This window comes from Solanum dulcamara, chromosome 4 (genome assembly GCF_947179165.1).
Source record: "Solanum dulcamara chromosome 4, daSolDulc1.2, whole genome shotgun sequence".
Taxonomy (NCBI): domain Eukaryota; kingdom Viridiplantae; phylum Streptophyta; class Magnoliopsida; order Solanales; family Solanaceae; genus Solanum; species Solanum dulcamara.
In genome coordinates this window covers 37527510-37549157 of record NC_077240.1, presented here as the reverse complement: position 1 = coordinate 37549157, position 21648 = coordinate 37527510, and the positions used below count along the sequence as shown (strand labels likewise).

The 21648-nt window shown below is 37.6% G+C and overlaps 2 protein-coding genes across 7 annotated transcripts; one reads left to right on the top strand and one right to left on the bottom strand.

Moving 5' to 3' along the window:
- Window positions 1-1585: 1585 nt before the first annotated feature.
- LOC129887324 (uncharacterized) lies at window positions 1586-19527 on the top strand. 6 transcript variants are annotated; one of them, XR_008766322.1, is made up of 6 exons: window positions 5623-7463; window positions 9439-9517; window positions 11679-11790; window positions 15450-15524; window positions 15609-16020; window positions 17787-19527. XR_008766322.1 is itself a non-coding variant. In XM_055962387.1 (5 exons), the coding sequence occupies exons 1-4, from the start codon at window positions 1847-1849 to the stop codon at window positions 15699-15701; spliced, it is 294 nt and encodes a 97-aa protein (XP_055818362.1). In that variant the 5' UTR covers window positions 1586-1846; the 3' UTR covers window positions 15702-15806; window positions 17787-19527. The 6 variants fall into 6 exon arrangements, 5 of the variants coding, with proteins under 5 accessions (XP_055818362.1, XP_055818361.1, XP_055818363.1 ...); XM_055962387.1 differs by lacking the exons at window positions 5623-7463; window positions 9439-9517 and adding an exon at window positions 1586-1860 and having other exon boundaries at window positions 15609-15806; XM_055962386.1 differs by lacking the exons at window positions 5623-7463; window positions 9439-9517 and adding an exon at window positions 1586-1860.
- A 95-nt stretch (window positions 19528-19622) lies between these two features.
- On the bottom strand, window positions 19623-21323 carry LOC129887323 (early nodulin-75-like). The gene is made up of 3 exons (XM_055962384.1): window positions 21291-21323; window positions 21098-21182; window positions 19623-20995 (listed from the first exon to the last, which is right to left on the bottom strand). Exons 1-3 carry the CDS (start codon window positions 21306-21308, stop codon window positions 20043-20045), a joined length of 1056 nt encoding a protein of 351 aa, XP_055818359.1. The 5' UTR covers window positions 21309-21323; the 3' UTR covers window positions 19623-20042.
- Window positions 21324-21648: the final 325 nt, after the last annotated feature.

The following is a 21648-nucleotide window of genomic DNA, read 5'->3' as shown; positions in this document are numbered from 1 at the left end:
TTTTTAGACAAAATTTATTTATCAATCTCATTAATTAATTTTCTTTTTCTTTAATATTAATTATTAATCCGCTTAATTATTTATTTATTAATTAATTCTTAGAATTAAAAAAATTGCGGAATTAATTAACGGAATTAACTAATTGATTCGTGAAATAGAATTAATTTGATATTCGTGGATTCAGAAATGACATGTTCCTTCCAAACAAATATTTTCTTTCTCAAAAGACACCATGTCTGTTCTAAACAGATGAGATTGTTCTGAAGATGTGAGTTTACACCCTTTGTTGGCTATAAATAGAGAGGCTTCCTCTCAGATTTTGACATCAAAATTTCTCCTTCCTTTGTATATTTTCTTAGAAATAAAGTTGTGTATTTGTGTGATTTCGTTACTGACTTTTGACTTTGCTGAAATTATCGAAGTTTAAGGTACCGCTACTTCTTTAATGGTTTATCCTTTTTATCATGTGAATTAAGGACAGACTGTGAATTTTGTGGACTCGAATACTATTTTTTTCTTTTCATCTTTATTGTTTATGGTTTACTATATTGAATATAAGAATCGAATAACAGAAACCAAAGGCGAGGTTAACGGTATAGATTCGAACAAACCTTCTCGAAGACACTACGTGGCTCAATCTTGAGAGAAACGTAGGGGAAACAGTTGTTGGGGATTTGTTGAAGAAGAAGACGGATGGGGATACACGTATGATCGTATGCGGGTGTGTGTACGCGTTTAAGGAATACACTGGATTTTTGGGCTGCTGGACCGTTTTTTTGGGAATTGGGTTTTTGATTTGTTGTTGAGGGTAGAAGTGGGTAGTGGGAAATGGGCTTTGTTGCTGTAATTTAATCGTGTAGCTGACTTTTCGAAATAAGTTCAGGGATGAATATATGTTTTTTCCCATATATATTATTTAAAAATTATAAAAATGACAAAATTACTTAAAACTAACTTGAGCATATTTCGAATTTTCTAAAAACTAATTATTTTAAAAAATTTTAAAATTAGAGAAGCTTAATAATTAATCTGTATTGAGGAGGATCAAAATTCGATTTCAACATTTGAGCCATTAATCCCTCTCCCTAATGGCAGCAAATTTTTAGCTTTAAAATTCTGTTGCGATCAATTGAGTTCTTCACACCTACATATATTTATTATATTCTTTCTCTTTGGAGAGAAAGAGAGATATAAAAATATTACTTCTTCATATATTTTTTTAGATTTTGACTCATAATGTTTATTAGAAGATCTTGTTGGATTTTTGGGATACACTTATATTATGTGAAAGACATTAAAGCTAATATCTTTGACATGCCTAAATTTTAAAAAATTATCTTTAAATATCTGTTTGATCATAAAATTTGATCGAATTTTAAAAATCTATTTTTCAAATATTTTCAAGTTACCCAAAATTAGGTCAAAACAGTGTTTGAATTCTTAAAATGTCCACTCTCAAGATCTCTCAATTTAAAAAACTCAAATTACAAATTTCAATTTCAAAATCCATCGTCTAAGAGTTAAAAGTACATAAGTAAAACATAAACCCCCACCCTGTCCCCCACCCCAACACAACCCAAAAAATAAAAATAAAAATTCGAAGCCACATTATTTCAGGGTCCAAGTATTAAAACCTTTCTATTTCACTCTTCTCGGCGGCACCACCGGTTGTCAACCTTCCAACACCTCCACCGCCGCCGTCTCCGCCACCTCAAGCCAAAGTTTTTAACCCAAGCTTCGTTTTAGACCTTCTTACCATCCGTTTAAGCAATGGGAACAGCAAATATTAGGGGCATCTTGACTTGTTTCAGTCCCTCTTTGAACTTCTTTGCTATCAGCTCCGGTAATGGCCGTATCAAGGTAATATTTTTCCCTCAACGATGAATAAACTAAGTGAATTTTTACTCGCATTAATGATTGTTTTTTCACCATTTCGGTATGTGAATAATTGCAGTTAATTGTAATTTTCGTATAATTTCCGGCTATTCAACTTTTACTTTTAGGAAAAAAAAATTGATATGATATTTACCTCCAAAAGTTTGTGAAATTGACTTTTTGATAAGCGAAAAGTGCCAAACAAAAACTGTATCTTGCAGCATTACATCGAGTGTGAGAGAGGGCGGTGAGGGGAGAAGTTATCATAAGTTCAGTTTATACCTAACAACTTAGAATTTGCGGAAGGAAATTTTTTTAACTTTGTTTTCATGCATGTATATGTTGTGCCTTTTAGTTTTTCTTTTTTCATTTTGGGTGATGTTGTTTATGCCTAAAATGGTAGAATTGAATTTCTAAGTGTGGTTTAAAGGCAGACGGATAAAATTGACCTTATAATGCAATAAATGACAACAACTGAACGATAAATGAGTGCAAGAGCAATAATAAATAGCTGAATGTAGAATCTGGATTATGAGCTTGTGTTGTAGCTTCTAAACAAAGTAACCCGATTGAACTTGAGTACAAAAAGCTTTATAGTTTAAGCTTATGAAAAATTGTAAGTATCAAGTGTTAATTAGGAATAGTGGAACCCCTATTATAAATGACTAGGTGACTATTTATAGAGAAACCCTAGGGTGCAATGATAAGAATCAGATTACTTGAATAAACAAGAAAATAATGTGAAAGTGAAAATACAAAAATTAAAGACATGAATTGAAAGCTATGTGAAATTCGAGAATAAAATTTTCAAATTTCAAAATAAAGTGCGAAGAACTCTAATTGATCTTAGTATTCAAATTAGCAGATTAAAACTAATTATGATACTAATAGAGTCAATTCAAGAACTTAGATCAAAAGTAATCTAGACCCCTATTTCAATGAAATTAGAGACAACAATTAGTATAAGACTAATAACTTCTTTAATTACTTTAATAGAAACCAAAAATATCAAGTTAAGAATTAATCTTACCTCTTAAAGAATAATTCTTATAAGGTTGTGAGATAAATTCATAGTCACCATACTCTAAGTTGTAAAGAAGAGAAACCTTTCAAATAATATTAATCAGTTCTTTCGAAAATAACAAAATTCACCCCTACATATGGGAAACCTATCCCAAATAGCATGGGATTCAAATCTTACTTTTATGAAAATAATAATTAGGAAACTTTTAAACTAGAAAAACATGTAAAACTAATACTCCCTCCGTCCTTGCACCCAAGGGTGTGACCTAGTGATCAATGAAGTGGTTGAAAATCCTGAGGTCTCATGTTCAAAACTCAGCAGAGACAAATACTAGGTGGTTCTTTCCATCTGTCCTAACCATGGTAGATAGAGTTAACTGGTACCTATTGCTGGTGGGAGGTGACAGGTATCCCGTGGAATTAGTCGAGGTGCGCGAAAGCTGGCCCGGACACCACGGTTATAAAAAAATTAAAAATACTCCCTCCGTCCCATTTTATGTGGCACTGTTTGACTTAGCACGGTGTTTAAGAATAAAAGGAAGACTTTTAAAACTTTTGGTCTAAAACAATCCTTAGATATTTGTATGGTTGTAAATCATTTCATTAAGGGAAAAAGAGGAATTTTAAAGTTAAATTGTTTCTAATTATAAGTAAGGTGACATTCTTTTTGGGATAGACTAAAAAAGAAAGAGTGCCACATAAAATGGGATAGAGGGAGTATCAAACTTCTTTCTAAAATTAGCTAACAAGAATAAGGGGAAAATTGACAAATTTGCACCCAAAACCCACGTGACTTCATCTAATATTAGGGGCTCTATATTGTTGTGATTTTCAGCCATTGTTGGGCGAGAATTCAACAAACTTTGGGCAGAAATTTCGGCTCTCTTTTAAGCTCATGTTGGGCTCCATGTGGGCCCTCCTCTTGGACTTCATGTGGCCCCCGATCTTTTGGCTCTTAAACTCAAACTTGGACCATGAAATATGTTTAAAACTAAGTCCACTTTTTATAATTCTTGGGTCATTCTTGGGCTTTTCTTCCACAGTAAACATCTTCTTGATTTTTCATTGAACCCCTCACAACTTTAATGAAGATATGCCATCGTAGATGCTATCAAGTAACCTCTATTAAAATCGCCTCTCCAAGATCTTCTACTCGATCACGACATCTTCAGCAGCTTTGCGTGCTGGTCGACAGGAATCTCGTCCTCTTCCATAATATACAAAATTACACGCTTATCTCATCCTTATCTCATTCGGCTATGGTTCAGCGTCCGGTCTCATGTCTTTGGAGCTAGACAGGCCTTATTGACATGATACCGATCCCAATGGTATCAACTCTGGATCTTCCCGAACTTAGTTGCCTTCACGATCTTGTTCCGAAGATGTTGACTCAATTCTCTTTATGACTATTTTGATCTATCACTCTTGCCACGCATTAGTACATCATTCGTCCATCTACTCAAAACTGTTTTTCACCCAATGCTGATGTGTTATGCAACAAGGTGAAATGAACTGGAGATTATTGAATCATTTAATATACATGTGAAATTTAATTGATTTTATTTGATTTCTGGTGCTACAGTTGCACAGTGGCATCAGATTGATGCCTCATAAAGTACTTTAGCTATCACCTGTTGCTCAATGGAAATCTCAATAAATGGAAATCTTAATAGTGAAACTTCCTGGGTACTTCAACTTTGTTGGTAATCTATTCCGAATTCGAGACGAGCACCGCTCTGTCAACTCTACCATCGCATGCTCTGTCAGTTTCCTCTTGTTGGCTACTATATCCTTTACATACTTTGCATATTGGGGAATGCCCTGCAACATATCAACAAGAGGTATATTAATATTTACCCGCTTCAGTAGATTGAAGAATTTTGAGAATGTTGCCTCCTCTTTCTGCTTGTTCCTCCTCTGTGGAAATGGAGGAGGAGGTCTAGCAGCTGCCAGTGTTGGCTGCTTCATAATTCTCTCTTCTTGCACCTCAATGCTCTTCTTCATAACCATTTAATCAACCACTCTTTCTGGTACTCTTATGACCCAAATCTTTACCACTTTTTTTTTGTAGAAATGGTCACTTTTTCATCAATATATCCACAGGTATACTACATCAAAATGTAGTCCCCCTTCCAAAAGTATTACAATTTAGGAGGCTTATATGTACTTTTTGTTACAAATAGTCTAAAACATCAAAAATATCTTCAGTCTGTCCTAACACTTTTTGTTCACACCAAAAGTAGTACAAAGCCATGCAGTTAATCTTAAAATTCTGTAAATTGCTCTGCTTGCCCTCATAGCATCTTTGATTTCTTTCCTTCCACACTGTCCACCATATACAAGTTGGGACAATCTTCCATCTCTCCTCCTTTGCTGTAGCATTGCTAACTCTCATCCAGCCCTTCAGCACTCCTTCTATGTTCCTTGGTTTCACTCAAGTGATTTTCCTCAAGCAAATGAATAGTCTCCAAAGCTGGTCCACCCATTTACAGTGTAAAAAGAGATGGTTGACTGTCTCTGTTTGTTCTTCACATAAATAGCATTTGGAACACAATTGGTATTTCCTCTTCTTCATGTTTTCCTGAGTCAGTACTACTTCTCTGGTCAGCAGCCATGTGAAGCAATTGACCTTGTATGGAATTTTTTTCCCCATATCATCTTCCAAGGCCACTGTTCCATCCTGTTGTTTGAAGTGGTGAGGTTCGTGTATGCTGAATTCACAGAGAAAACTCCTTTGTTGCCTACTTTCCATATTGCAGTATCTTTTTCCCCAGTTAGGTTGCTGAAAGGGGCCAAGGTGTTGTAGAGAGAAACTATCCTTTCCACCTCCCAGTCGCTTAGATTTTTCCTGAGATGAAGGTTCCATCCCTGACCTGTCCACATTTCAGCAACAGTGGCATGTTGTTGAAAGCTTAGAAGGTGTAGATTAGGGAATAGTTGCTTCAAAGTTCTCTGAGCTATCCCTTTGTCGTCCCAAAATGCCACTTTGAGTCCATTCCCCACTTTGAAATTTATTCTGGACAATAATACTGGCCACAAATTCCTGACTGGTCTCCAGATACTACAATCATAAGGAGTGGTCACTATTTTAGTAATCCATTTATCCTCCATTTCACACTTTGCACAGATGACCTCCTTCCCCTACATATTCTCTCCTGTAATAAATTTCCATAACCACTTCATCATTAGACTTCTGTTTTGCATCTTCATATTCTTGATCCCCACTCCCCCTTCCTTCTTGCTTTTTATGGCCTCTTCCCATTTGACCAGATGGAATTTTCTTTTGTCTTCATTTTCTTGCCAAAAAAAATTCCTTCTTAGCATGTCTATTCTCTGGATCACATTGTCAGGGTTTGGGAACACTGACATTACCATGGTCAATCTACCCCCCAAAGAAAGGTATTGACTCCTCCAGTTAGTCAACTTTTTCTCACATTTTTCTATCACTCCATTTCAAATCCCCTTTGATTTACTTTTGGCTCCCAAAGGCATTCCTAGGTAGATAGTAGGTAATTTCCCTACTTTTCCACCCAGATTAGCTGCTAAATTGTCTACCTCTGCCACTTCATTAATAGGGTATATGTAGCTCTCCCCCCAATAGATGTTTAGCCTAGAAACAACTTCAAAAATAATGAATATCACCCTTAGTATCAACATCTGGCCAGTAGCTACTCCACAAAAGACTAGAGTATCATCTGCATATTGTAGATGAGCTATCTCCAGGTTGTTTATAGCTCTATTGTCCACCTGAAAATCCCTGATCCAATCTTTTTCCCTGGCTGTCTGTATCAAGTTCCTTAGACCTTCCATAGTTAGGATGAAGAGGAAAGGTGACAAGGGATCACCCTGTCTCAGTCCCCTTTGAGGAAAAAAATCCACATGGGGTCCTATTTACAAGGACTGAGAACTTCACTGTGCTAATGCAGTATTTTACCCAACTTATCCACTTGGCTCCAAAGCCCATTCTTTGCATCATCAATACCAAAAAGTTCCAGTTCAAATGATCATAAGTCTTCTGGATGTCAAGTTTGCATAGGATTCCAGGTTGTTTGCATAGGATTCCTGGACTCTACACACTCATTTGCTATCAGTATTGCATCCATGATTTGCCTTCCTTTAATGAAGGCCATTTGTTGTCTGTCCACTAGAATGTGGATCACTTTCTTCAGTCTTTGTGCCAAGAGCTTGGCTATAATCTTGTATACTCCTACTATTAAACTTATAGGTCTGAAATCAGTTAGCTCCATAGCTCCCACTTTTTTAGGAATTAATGCTACAAATGTAGCATTGATGCTTCTTTCAAAAATTCCTTCCTTCTGGAAATTATGTACTGCAGCCACCAGATCAGATTTGATAGTGTCCCAACACTGACTGAAAAAAGCCATAGAGAATCCGTCTGGTCCTGGTGCTTTTTCCCCCGCACATGATTTGATACTCTGTAGGATTCCTGTTCCTCCATTGGTGCCATTAAAAGGTTGCTCTCCTCTGCTCCAATCATAGGGCAATTCCTCATTTCCAGGTGTGGCCTACAGTCTTCTGTTTCTGAATAGAGCTTTTCATAAAAGGTAACTATCTCCTCTTGTACCTCTTCATGATTACTCAGAATTTCTCCTCTCACTTTCAACTTTTAATTGTGTTCATTCTTTTGTGAGCATTAGCAGTTCTATGGAAGAACTCGGTGTTTCTATCCCCCTGCTTTAACCATGTAGCCCTAGACCTCTGTCTCCAAGCAATTTCCTCCCTTTTTGCTATGTCTTCAAATTCCTTAGTTAGAGCTACTCTGATAGACTCCAGGACTTTGGGTATTGTAGGTGTGTTAGGGTTGAGGAGGTTAGACATGCTATTAGTAGGATGAGAAGAGGAAGAGCGATCGGACCCGATGAGATTCCGGTGGATTTTTTGAAGAGCACAGACAAGGCAGGACGTTCATATGGTGTTCATTGTGACCTTGAAAAGGCTTATGACAAAGTTTCGAGGAATGTTCTCTAGAGGTGTTGGAGGCTAAAGGTGTCCCGATGGTGTATATTAGGGCGATAAAAAAACATGTATGATCGAGCTAAGACTCGAGTTAGGATGGTGGGAGAAGATTCAGAGCCCTTCCCAGTTGATATGGGGCTACATCAAGGATCAGTTCTTAGTCCGTTCCTATTCACCTTAGTGATGGATGAGTTGACACGGTCATTTCAGGAGGAGGTGCCCTGGTGTATGTTATTTGCAAACGACATAGTATTGGTTGATGAGACACGAGACAAAGTTAATGCTAGGTTGGAGGTTTGGTGACAGACTTTGGAGTCCAAAGAGTTCAGGTTGGGCAGGACCAAAACAGAGGATTTGGAGTGCAAATTCGGTGATGTGGTAAATGAGGTGGACGTGGAAGTGAGGCTTTCCACGTAACTTATTCCCAAGAAAGAAAGTGTTAAGTATCTTGGGTCCGTACTTCAGAATAGTGGGACATCGACAGTGATGTCACACATCGTATTGGGGCGGCATGGATGAAATAGAGGCTTTCTTCTAGAGTACTGTGTGATAAGAAGGTCCCACCCAAACTTAAAGGAAAGTTTTATAGAATCGTGGTTAGACCGTCCTTGTTATATGGGGTGAAGTGTTGGCTAGTCAAAAACTCTCATGTGCAGAAGATGCATGTTGCGGAGATGAGGATGTCGAGATAGATGTGTGGGCATACTAGGAGTGATAAGATTAGGAATGAGGTTATTTGAGAGAAGGTAAGAGTGATCTCTGTGGTTGACAAGATGAGGAAAGCGAGGTTGAGATGGTTTGGACATGTGCAAAGGAGGGGCGTTGACGCCCCAATGAGAAGGTACGAGAGGTTAGTTGTAGGGGATCACCGGAGGGGGAGAGGTAGGCCGAAGAAATATTGGGGAGAGGTGATTAGACATGATCTGGCGCAACTCCATATTACCGAGGACATGACCTAAAATAGAAAAGAGTGGAGGACACATATTAGGGTAGAAGGGTAGTGAAGGTTAGTGGAGGTTAGCTTGTTATGTTGTGTATTGTGTTTCTATTATCACACTATTTTATGGTTGTTATTGTTTCTTCCTTGTAGACTTTACAACAGTTTTGCTGATTAACTGCTATGCTTCCTTCATTGTTTCCTCTTTTTTTTTTACTTGGATTTGATGAACTTGAGCCAATGGTCTTTCGGAAACAACCTCTCTACCTCCTCGAGATAGTGGTAAGGTCTGCGTACATTTTACCCTCCCCAAACCCGACTTAGTGGGATTTCACTGGGTATGTTGTTGTTGTTGTTGTTTATTTCTAAACAAGGTGAAGATGAGTTCACAATTTGCATGGAGGACCAATTAAGATCCTTAGGTATAATTCACAGTGATTATGATCACTCACTTAGCTCAATTCTTGATCCCACATTTTTTAAAGGAATGAGTGTTGTGTTGATGCTAGTATGCCACCGAAGAAGGTCCGTACCTCTTGGATACTGAGGATACTTTTAGTTTGATTTGGTCTCATTTTTGTTACCATATGGAATAAATTTATTTTGACTGCATTCATTTAATGCAGATCAAAGCAGCTGTTTTATCCGTGGAACCACCTGATGCTACAACTTATTGAAAGCCTTAGTGGCAGCATGGCAGTCCGGGTAAGCTTTTCAAACTTTGAAGGAGATTGCTTACTTTGACTCCATATTGTACCTCAAGAGTGGAGATGCACTTCACCATCCCACTTAAGGGGAGAAAAGAAATACACTACGAAATCGGTACTCTTTTTAGAGTAAGCCCCTAAAAGAATGGCCAGGTTCAATTCCTTGAGGTGAAAACTGATTCTACAGATTGTTCTTGGTCATTAACCATTTGAATTTTTGAGATAAAATTGAGATTTTGAGACTACCTGAAAATAATACCAACAAATAGCCCCAAGGCATTGGTCTAGCGGTAAGAGCGCAATGTGTGATGTTCAAGTTAGGCGCACGTCACGTGTTTGAACCCTGCTGCAATGAATAACCTGGTATTTAAATGGGGAAGGGTAGAGGGGCGGGTGTATTTTTTGCCGACTTTTGAATAGTGCACCACTGGTCCTCAGAATTTCTCAACAACATACCCACTACCCAGTGTAATCTCACAAGTGGGGTCTAGAGAGGGTAGTGTGTACGCAGACCTTTCCCCACCTGGAGAGGTAGAGTGGTTGTTTACGAAAAAGTAGGGTAGGATTTGGGAATTCATATCAGAAATTTTTCGTTCTCCTGTAACTCTCTAAAAAATAGCTAAATTATATTATTGAGGAAGTATCATTGAACATAATTTTGCAGAGCTAATCATTGCCCCAAGTTGATATAGATTCGTAAATTCATATTAAAACTGCACACTCTTGTAACTCTGCAAAAAGGCTATCTTTTGTAGGGAGGGAGTATCATTAAACAGTGTGAGAAATATAGGAAAAGAATATTACTGAATTGTTGTCTCTACATTATTACATTGAGACCCTATTTATAGACACTACATTAGACTCCTTTCGCAACTAGGACACTACATTATAATCTTTTTACAAGTAGGATTCTATATAATATTTCTATTCATATTCCTATTTCTATTCCTCAAGCTGGTGCATACAAGTCATATGTGCCTAGCTTGTTACAGATTTAATTAACACGAGGACCGGTGAGGGGCTTGGTGAAGATATTTGCAAGTTGATCACTCGACTTCACAAAATTGACAGTCAATCTCAATGTGCTTAGTCTTCTCATGAAATACTAGATTTGATGCAGAATGTGATAAAACACATGATGATCAGCTCCACTATGAGTCATGCCAAACTCTTGAATTACTTTACGACTGTGCTGAACTTTTCAAACCAAGCTTGAGATGACTGTTTCATTCCATAGAGTGACCCACATAATCGACATACAAGGCTACTAAACTCCCACTAAGCAACAAAAATAGGCGGTTGCTCCATGTAGACTTCTTCACAGTGCAGCGGTTGCCGAAAAATGCTCAAAATCTGGTATAAAATATATGAATCATTTTGTAATCAATAGACGAGTCGACATTAAACAAGAAAGTCATCGAAAAACTGGCCGGAACATGCTCATGCGTCGGAGTATTAGATTTGATGGCTAAAAGTGGTCACAATCTGAAATAAAATTACATGGTGGCACGATCCTATTGAGAAAGAGAATTATACGGTTAGGGTCAAAATGATGACATGACCCTACTGAAAATAGAAATTATATGGTAGAGTCAGATTGACGGCTCGACCATACTAAAAAGAGAAATTATATGGGTAGGGTTGGAATGATGACACGACCCTATACAAATAAGAAAGTGGTCACAGGAAAGAATAGTGCTACGCAAATCGAATATGAAAAAGTAGTCACCGGAAAGATACACAGTGACCCAACTTTTGCTAACATAATCGTTGGCCAAATGGGCGGCATATATGGATAATAGCCACTTGCAAGCAGCCGAAGCTCTTTGATTCTCTACCAAGATCATAGAGGCTCTGATACCATGTGAGAAATATAGGAGAAGAATATTATTGAATTGTTGTCTCCACATTATTACATTGAGACCCTATTTATAGACACTACATTAGACTCCTTTCCCAACTAGGACACTACATTATAGTCCTTTTCCAAGTAGGATTCTATATATTATTTCCATTCCTATTCCTATTCCAAGTAGAATTGGATATACTATTCTTGTTTCTATTCCTATTCTAACACACAATTTAGCAGAACGAATTTGGATAGCTAATATATGCATATCTTAATTGTTTTTTGGTTTTAAGTGTATTTTTTTTTCCAGATCAAGCATGGGAAAACATGTACTTCCATGGATATGTTGTATAATGGTGAACCACAACGAATTTGTAACATCGCAGGAACCACTGACGCCACTTCTGGATTCTTTAAACAAGGTAGGATATGCTGCTACAGTGCTATTGTTGTTGACTTGTTGCACAATTATCTTTTTTCTTTGGGTTGCCAAGTCGTCTATGGTTTCATGTTTTCTATAATATCGTTTCTGATAGACTTTTTTTGATAGGCTACATGTTTGTTTATGCACTCTACTCTTTTCTGATTTATCTTTTCTATAAGTTTTGTTTTCTGAACTTGGATGGGATGAGTGTTACCATGTTACATATCAAAGAGACAGTTTTCATGACAGTATGTTGTGGAGGAGGAAGGTTTCAGAGCTATGCTGAGTTATGAAAAAAAGTGTTTCAAGGAAAAAGATAATAACTAATTTTTCATCGGGAGGTTGAATGACCATTCCATGCCAATAATCATAGTATAAATGCATCTATACAAAGAGTATTGTGTGTATAGAGGTAACTTATGGTCATGTCAATAGTAAGAATCGTGATGATGATGAGATCATGTTGTTCCTCATCTATTTTACATGACTTGGGGATGAGTATTGGATTAAGTTATAGATCTAAGATAGGCATGCTAACTTCCCACAAGAATTTACTATTTAGTATGTTTTGAAGGTACATGCAAGAATTTACTATTTAGTATGTTTTGAAGGGGTATGACTTATCGGTCATTGAAGTGGGTGCAAACCAGGAGAGTATGTCCAAATCTCAGCAGAGACCAAAAACGCTAAGTGGTTTCTTGCCATCTATCTAAGCATGGGTGGATAGAGTTACCCAATACCGCTAGAGGTTACTCGGTGGTATAGTTGCGGTGTGCGCAAGCTGGTCCAGAACCACCATTATTTTTGGAAAAGAAAAGAAAAGAGAAGTGCTCACACCCATGTTACCCATCAGTATATCTAGGTAAAAAAGTCCATGTAACATGCTTCCTTATGTAGTGCCATTTTTTTCCAAATACTGCAGTTTTTTTTTGAACAGGTAGCATTTTTGTATATTAATAACAAACTACACAAAGGGTGTGTGGTCCCCCATATTTACATCCAGATGAGCAAAAAAAAAAAAAGCTCCTAGTCCTTAGTCTTCTCATAAGGAATCTAGTACATCAAAATTTGATTCTGATTCTTCCATTAAGCTATGTTTACACTAAAAAAAGAAAAGCCCTAAACATTTCATCTTTAGTTTCTGTATACTAGTGGCTTTGTCTTCAAAATAAACTCGGTTTCTTTCTCCCCACACAGTTCACCAAATGCAAGTTGGGACAATTTTCCATCTCTCTTTCTGATTGGAAAGATTGGTATCACTGTTCCAGCATTTCAGTACCTCCGATACACTTCCCAGCATAGTCCAGCTAATGCCCCTCAAGTGAATGAAAATCTTCCACAACTGGTCAGTCCAGCTGCAGTGAAGAAAGAGATGAAAGATCGTCTCTGCTTCCTTACCACAGAGAAAACACCTTGAGCAAAGATTAAAACCTCTCCTCATTAGTTTATCTTGTGTGAGTACAACTTCTCTAGCTAGCAACCAAGAGGAGCATGCAACTTGTGGGGGATCTTAACCCTACAGATCATCTTCCAAGGCCAGGTCCCATTCTGATTGTTTGAGGTTGTTAGTACCTTGTATGCTGCTTTCACAGTAAATTTGTTCTGCTTATTCCTTAACCATATCAAGCAATCTGCCTCAGTTGATGTTCCTTTGAACTGTTCTAAAGTTCCAAAAAAGTTTGCTAGTCTATCAATTTCCCAATCATTTAAAGCTCTTCTAAAGCTCAATTTCCACCCTAGTTCGCCCCAAATCATTTCAATTGTTTTTGTTTTTGATTGAGGGGGGAGTATATGTCTGGATAGAGCTGTTTTAGGGGGCCTTGCTTTATCCGTTTATCATTCCATAGATCTACTTTCCTTCCATTACCAACGCTGAGCATGATTTTTGCTAGCAATTTGGGCCACAAGTTCCTTACGGATTTCCAGAGACTAACTCCATAAGGACTATTGCTCACTTTGGTAGTCCATCTTCCATCCAAACCATATTTCTCCCTGATTACCTCCTTTCATAATGGCTGGTCATCTGAGTTGAAGTTCCATATCCACTTCATCATTAAACTTTGATTCTGGATCTTCAGATTCTTAATTCCAGCACCTCCATTCTTCTTGCTGGTTAGACAAGACTCCCAATTGACAAAATGTATTTTATTCTTCTCACTGTTCCCCTCCCAAAAGAAGTTCCTTCTCAAGGAATCCAACCTTTTCATAATGCTGGTAGGGACAGGAAACAGAGATATCATGTAGGTAGGCATTGCATCCAGTACAGAGTTTATCAAGGTCAGCGTTCCTCCCATGGATAAGTATTGGTTTTTCCAATTTGCCAACTTTTTTTCACATTTCTCCAACACCTGAGTCCATATATTTATTGACTTGCTTTTTGCCTCTGAAGGTAATCCAAGATATGTTGTTCGAAGCTCCCTAATTCTACCTCCAAGAATGCTGGACAGTCTCGGAAGATAGCTCACTTCGTTAACTGGATAAATAAAACTTTTATTCCAGTTGATATGCAGCCTAGAGATGGCCTCAAATAAAATGAAAATCACCCTTAGCATCCTTACTTGATTTATATCTGCTTCACAGAAAATCAAAGTATCATCTGCATATTGTAAATGTGAAATCACTGCAGTTTATTTTAGTACGGCAAAACCTGCCAATTTGTTGCAAGGAGCCATATTCTCTCCATTGAATGATCGAGAAAGTGCCTTTTGTAAATCACTTATTTCACCCTCATTTTGTTACTTAAGTTGAAGTCATTCTTGCAGTCATCATAAAAAGTTCCCTCCCTCCTTTCTCCAAAGGGGAGATCGGTGGGAACATCTGAAGTATAACACCCTGAGTAGCTAAGCTGGGAAAACATTGGGTGGACAATCATAATTATCCTTTTAGACTTTCTAAGTTTGCAACAGAATTTGCTTTGTGCAAGAGTACAAGAAGATTAGCAGTCATCAACACTTACTGAAGTTTGATCACCAAACAAGTTTATAAATGACCAAAAATTAAAAGGAAAATGGAAGTCATTTGACAATATATTATTCTTTTCTTTGATAACTTACTATGATGATAACGTTTCAACCCAAAATTTGCTGGCTCAGCTATATAAATAGTCCATTCCGCTTCATTTGGACATGTTTCTTTCCAATATTCATAAATTTGGCTATTCATATGTTTGGTAGCTAAAGTCAATATCTAATCAAATCGGTTGTTTTAACATATCTTGAGGTTTAGTTAATTTTGTGTAGGCCTTAATTATTTTTTAAATCCTCTGATGAAATGCTGACACTAATGCTTGTGAATTGGCATATTCATTTCTATGGATCTACTATAATTAGAGTGCTAAATCCCTCCATTACACTTTATAGATGATACATTTTTTTTTTCACGTACCAAAGAGTTGAATCTCCAACTGAGCTCTGGCTTCTGGAACAACGGGTCTGATCAACCCATTGTATGACTATTATGAAGAATTTGTCACCATAATTAGTTGTCTCTCTGCAGTTGAAGATATTCTATTTTTTTTGGATGTGAAGATTTTCTTGTTTGTTCGTGATGGCAAACTTCACAGTTGTTCTGTTCATAAAAAAGTTCACTATTGCTCTGTTGTTGGACTGTGAAAACCTTGAATGGTGTTAAGCACTTCTATGGTTTTTATTTCTTCAGCTTACCAGGTCAAAGGTGGCAGCCCTTAGCACTTTGTTACAGTTATCTGGTCGTTTGCAACTTGTAATGGCACAGGTTGGTTTCTTCAATAGTATAAGAAATTCGGCAGTCCAGTACATGTTTTCGTATGGACCCTTCTTAGTTCTTACTTTTTGACAGATCGATAAGGCTGACAATAAGAAAGGCCCTGCATTGACACTCGAGATGCAGATGGATGAAAGTGAGAATGACGAGGTAGATGAAGTTATGTAGGCCCTGCATTGACACTCGAAATGCAGATGGATGAAAGTGAGAATTATGTATGGCATAGATGAAGAGTCTCAAACAACCAGTGACGGAGACGACTAGGACTTTTTGGTAAGTGATGTTATTTCACGGAGTGATGAAAGTTTATGGGCAGGTGTTTTTAACAAGGAAATCACAGAGTCAGTTGTGGTAGAGGTTTGTGTGTTGGGGCCTAAATGGCAAGTGCAAGGGGAGAAAGTTTAGGTTGCTCTATCTAGTTTGGCATGGGGATGGGGATAAAATCTCCTACCTCCGTCCCAGACCCTTCCTGATTGTATACTTTAAGGTAATAGATTACTTATATGAACTTCTTCCTTGGTTTGTTCCATTTCATTGGTCTTGGTGTTAAAAGTTTGCTTTAGTTGCTCCATTTATTGCAATTGTACTTATAAGCTAGGAACAGAATAAAACAATTTTAGTGAAATCTGGACCTAGCAAACCTATTTTTTCCCCTTCCTCCCTAGTTGGGGTGGCAAATGGGTGTTTGGGTTGGGTTCAAAATGGGTTGAACAAAAAAGGGTTGGGTTTCAACCCCCCATATTTGATGCGGGTCAAAAATGGATTGGGCGGTAAATGTGCCGGGTAGGAAATCGGTTAATCCATATTATACGTGCAATATTTTGTAACTTTTCCTTCTATTCAGATCATTACATGACATACATTTTCGTTGGACTGATATTTATTTTCTTTTGATTGGACTTCTATATACTCTTCATCATTAAACGCGGTGATAGCCTCCTCTCGTATTCATCACCAATAAGGAAAAGGAATCTCACTTCTCAAAACCAAAAACCCTAAAGAATACGCCAACTGGAACAACAAAAACAGTCCACAAAATTATTCCAAGCATGAAATTCGATGGAGCTTAAATTCCACCAATTATTCGACGTTTACAATAGAACTTTGATGAAATTGTGATTGAAAGTTTAAAACCTTCCAAGCTTAAAATTGGAATATTTGACGTTTAAAATATTCGAAGCTTAAAATTGTATTATTGTAAACAATATTACAATGTTTAGAGGAGAAAAAATATTTTTTTCCACAAGGCCAACTATAGAGAGAAGAAACATAAAAAGAGGAGTTTAAGTAGGATTACATTTATAGTATTTTCTACATCAGAAATGAAATTAAGAATTATGGGTTTGCCTAATGGGTTATCTTCTAACCTTTTTTTTTCCAGTTTCAAAAAAAAGGGTTGGAAGATAACCCATTAGGCAAATCCATATTTTACCCATGAATACCCATATTTGAAGCCCAAATATTACCCATCTAAAGTATCACTCATGCGAGCCATTTAAATATGGACGGAATGGTGGATTGACAAAATATGGCTTATTTTGCTAGCACTACTCCCCAGCAAGCTATTCAACTGGGGAAAAGTTTTTTTCTCTCCATTTTTTGGGGGTTGGGTGGGTGGGGGTGGAATGGTCATAAAGAGGGCAAGGCAAGGCAGAGAATGTCGTGTTCTTGACCCGCTAACAAGTTTACATGCAAAATGCATTCTCTGTTGTATTTGAACTGTCTTATAGTGATGGTGGTGCAATCAAACTCTTGTCTAATGTTGCTTGCTTTGAGGATTTTGTTCTGTGCTGTGGGCTGACTGAATTCATTAATCTCGCGCTGCACACACTCATAATGTTTTTGCAGATTTTGTTTGATCCTTCTGCTTACACTTGATTGTAGTTATCCTAGTGAAAATTAGGATTCTGTATTGCCTCACAAGTGAAATTGAAAAAACTACCTCCATTTGAGATTTGCATTTGTGATATGCTGACCAGATATGAGATTTCTGATTATCATATATGCAACATCTGCCTAAGGAACAATATACAGATAAGAAAATATAGATTCAAATGAATTGAAAAAAGGAACAAAATATAGATTCAAAAGTAAACTCTCTCTAACCTTTGGACTTCAAATCTTTTTGCATATGCTTGAAGGACTTTCCAAGTAATCTGTTTTCATCATATTAATTGCAAACCAGTTAGAACCCCATCAAGTTCTATTTGTTTCTTTAAAACCAGGTGCTCATAGATACTGAAAATCTTCCAGGGTTTTATACTGCGGACTGTATTTTGCCACCATTCTCGTGCCAATTATGCAAATGTCAGCCTCGGGACCCTTCAGTAATTTTGTGACTCTTAACAGAGTGGATTTGATATGACACGCTCTGAATCAAGTAACTACAGATAGGTGGTTGCTGTCTCAAGGTTCCTCTTCTCATCAGTAATTGTTTGGTTATGAGGTTAACATAAGTCCTTAGGGGTGAATCTTTTGCAGCATAGTAATGGGAGTATGTTTGATGGTGAAGTGTGTACTTTATTTTGTCACTTGCTTAGTAGCATGCTTTGTGATACCATCTTCCATTTTCACTGGCTGAGATTTCTATTTCATTTTTGCTTGTTGAGAATATTCATTGTTAATTAGGGACAAATAGCTACCTGAGACCTTCCTCTATTTATCTTTACTCTTTTACGAACTGAGAGGCAATGGTAGACATTATTATTCTTTATGCTGTCACTGTTAAATTCAATGATTACCTTGTTATCATATTTATCTCATAATCCAATTGTGATGCTGTAATTTATGGAACTTGACACACAAGATTTTGCTCAGGTTTTGAAGAATCTATAAATTCACCTTACTCCCTTTCATTTTGAATTTGGTCCACCTAACATAAATGAATTCCTCTGCTAGTAATTGAGTACTGGGGTAGTGTCTCTACTGGGTCCTTTTGCTAGGGCAACTCAAACAATATGCACTCAAAAGAATGTTACCATAAGCTATGTTGCTCGGACACCTTGACAATGTTGATGCACCCGTATCGGATCCAAAAATACACTACTTTTAGAGGATTCGACACACACCCGTCGACAATTTTGAAGAGTCCGAGAAACATAGATCAAAAACGATTGAATCTACATAGTCATCATCAGTGCAAGCAGTATTGTCACATTTTTGTTACTTGAATGTTTGTTAATTTGAGATATCGTTTTTTCCCCTAATGACGGTAGTGTCTAGGCTAGCTTGCGAGCACCTCGACTATTCCACTGGGTACGTGCTATCTCCTACCGATATAGTTATTTTGAGATATCTTGTGATTAACAGCCTGGATTAACAATTTTGTGAGGATTTTTAGCTACTTCATCTCTGTGAGAGGGAGTGAATTTTAATAGTCCTGATTTTATTGGTCTGTTCGATTACACAGAGTGTTGATTATATTAATCCAAGTATCAGTTTTACGGGGAAATCTCATCTGTTCAGGTGTGTCTGGTTGGATTTTGTATTATATGACCTACTGCAATGCTGCATCAATTGATCAGACAAGTACGTTTCAATTACAAACTAGACGGCATCAGCTCTATGGCTTGACTGGGAAGAATTTGCTTAAATTGCTTTGCAAGTTGTTTTTTCTAAACCCTCTCACTTATTTCTAGAAGTACGTATGAATCTCTAACTGGACCAGAAAAGACTCCTGACATACAATAGACGTTATGTAAGTAATAACTAAGTTTTAACCCCACCTAATTTGTATCATCTGTATGGATTTCTTGTTGCCCGTGTCTGTTCTTAATTGAGTCCACGTGGAATTATTCCATTGTCCAAGGAATTTTACATCATTGGGAAAAAGTTGGCAAGTTTATTTCTTGTAGTGGACTTTTATATTGTATACCTTGCATCTGGTCTGTAATTGTGGATCGGCATGCGTAAAGTTTTAAATGAGCATTTTTTCTTCCTAAGAAGAAGGTGCTATTATCGAGTAATTGCTATCTGCATTTCCCTCCCTAAAGAAATATGTGCAGTAGGATATGTAATTTCTCAGATTGCGCAAAGCCGATAATAGGTCGAGTCATTCAGTGGGAATTTACAGAACTTGTAATGCAAAGATTACAAAAGTAAGTACCAAATTCCTTTATTTCTCCATTTCATAGTCAATTAAAGTTGTAACTTTCTGTATTTTGGCAGAAAAGGATGATTAATTTTCAAGCATAAAGGATGACTAAATTATTTTAAGTAAAGCTGAGGAATAAATTCCAAGAATAAAGGAGATATATTCATATTCTTCTTCAGGAAATGAATGGCAGGTGGTCTGGATTAGCCTTGTAGAGGTGGAGCGGAGGATATATTCCCTTTTGCTTTTGAAGTCAAGAATCTCATTTCTCTCAACATTTACACATGTTTGCTTTTTTTTATTTTTTATTGTGAGTTACTTTACGAATCATCTGGAATTAGTTTGGCATTTTTCTTTCTTACAGGTGAAACAAAAAAATTACTTGCCTCCCTTGCAAACCATTTTGCTCACCCTTCCTATGCTATTGTGCATGCATTTGGATTTTCATCACTGAAAACTGAGCTGATTGTTCCATTGCTGTTGTTTCCATGGTGATAGTCCTCAGAGTAATGCTCTGGCCTAGTATATTGTGTGTATCTTGGTGGTGACCTGTATTCATATCCAGTCACATAGGGTGATGGCTGGTAGCTATTGTAGCTGTGAGTCACATAAACCGGTGGTTGACCTGGTGGTGGCACCTCAGGTCTGAATTCTGGACCGATAGGACGAGCATGATTATTTCTGAAACCGGAGTTTCCTTGGGGAGGCTCATGGATCATGCTCTGGCCATAGTTATATCTGTTACCATGGTCCCTAGGAGGCTCATAGCTCATGCTCTGACCATAGTTGTATCTGTTGTAGCCATTTTCCCTGGGTGGCTCTTGGCTCATACTCTGAGCATAGTTGTATCTGCTGTAACGATGGTCCCGGGGTGGCTCATGGATCACGTTCTGACCATAGTTGTATCGGTATCCATGGTCCCTGGGTGGCTCATGACTACTCATACCCTGGCTAAAGTTGTATCTGTAACCATATTCTGGTGGATAGTGGTAAATTACATGAACCTCTTCAACATCTCTTGGTTTAGAGGGTTGATCTGATTGGCTTTTGGCGTTTTCAGCACCCTCATGTGTTTGTTTCTCCTCTGCTGGTTGATTTTCTTGTGTCGGTGGATCTTTTGGCGGTTCGTTGGGTGGCTCTTCAGCTGGTGGAGCTTCTGTTGGAGGATTGCTGGATTCAGGGGTGGGTGCTTCAGTCTCAGCTGGTGCAGCTTCCTCGGGCTCTGTTGGAGGGTCTACTTGTTCTATGTGGGAACAAACAATGGCACTCTTTCTTGTCTTCTTTATTGCCTTCACTATCTTTTCAGGATCTGCTGATCCTACTATAGTAATCTTTTGCCGAGGAAAATCTATATAAAGATCATGAATACCTGTAGAAATACACAGAATATTATAACATGTTCAAGATGAGGTCAAGAAAGAATTAGCACATACAAAGAAAAGATTTAGTACTTTAAGCATCACTTACTCACCATGGATGCCATGTAGAGCCTTCTTGATTTTTTGTACACACCCATTACAGTCCATTCTGACCTGTATCTCTGTGACTCTAGGTTTCTGCATGAAAAGATGTGGGCAAACATAATTAGAAACAATATGCTCTACATGAATATGATTCTGATTTGTTCCAAGACATGTTGATATGGAAGTAGAAGCAAGGCTTACCTCCATCTGTTGGGCCATTTCTGGAGAAAGAAGGTGGGGGGGGGGGGGGGAGAGATGATCGTATGGAGAGATTGAATGTTGAGAATGGAGGGAATCAATATATGGCATCATTGTGTGCATGGAAGGGAATATTTAAAAGCATGAAGTTGTGGGACAGGAAAAGAATCTCCTTTTTAAGGGAGAGTTTTTGCTTCTTGGTGAACTTCAACAAGTCATTATCATCTTATGCTAAGAAGAAAAAAGAAAGAAGTCCCTACCACCAAATTTTCCTTATTTTTAGACCCTATACTGTTTTGTTGAGCCAAGGGAATTTTTGCTTTTAAGCACTAAATAGATGGCTATATACAATTGCCAGTTA

Bases quoted from the DNA above. Each gene is read 5' to 3' on its own strand.
- LOC129887324 (XM_055962385.1), top strand. From the start codon at position 9,153: ATGTTGTTGTTGTTGTTGTTTATTTCTAAACAAGGTGAAGATGAGTTC. The intron at 9,338-9,438 runs GTCCGTACCTCT...CATTTAATGCAG, and splicing joins CTAGTATGCCACCGAAGAAG to ATCAAAGCAGCTGTTTTATC. The intron at 11,791-14,181 runs GTAGGATATGCT...TTGCCTCTGAAG, and splicing joins TTCTGGATTCTTTAAACAAG to GTAATCCAAGATATGTTGTT.
- LOC129887323 (XM_055962384.1), bottom strand. The intron at 20,996-21,097 runs GTGAGTAAGTGA...GTATTTCTACAG, and splicing joins GGCTCTACATGGCATCCATG to GTATTCATGATCTTTATATA.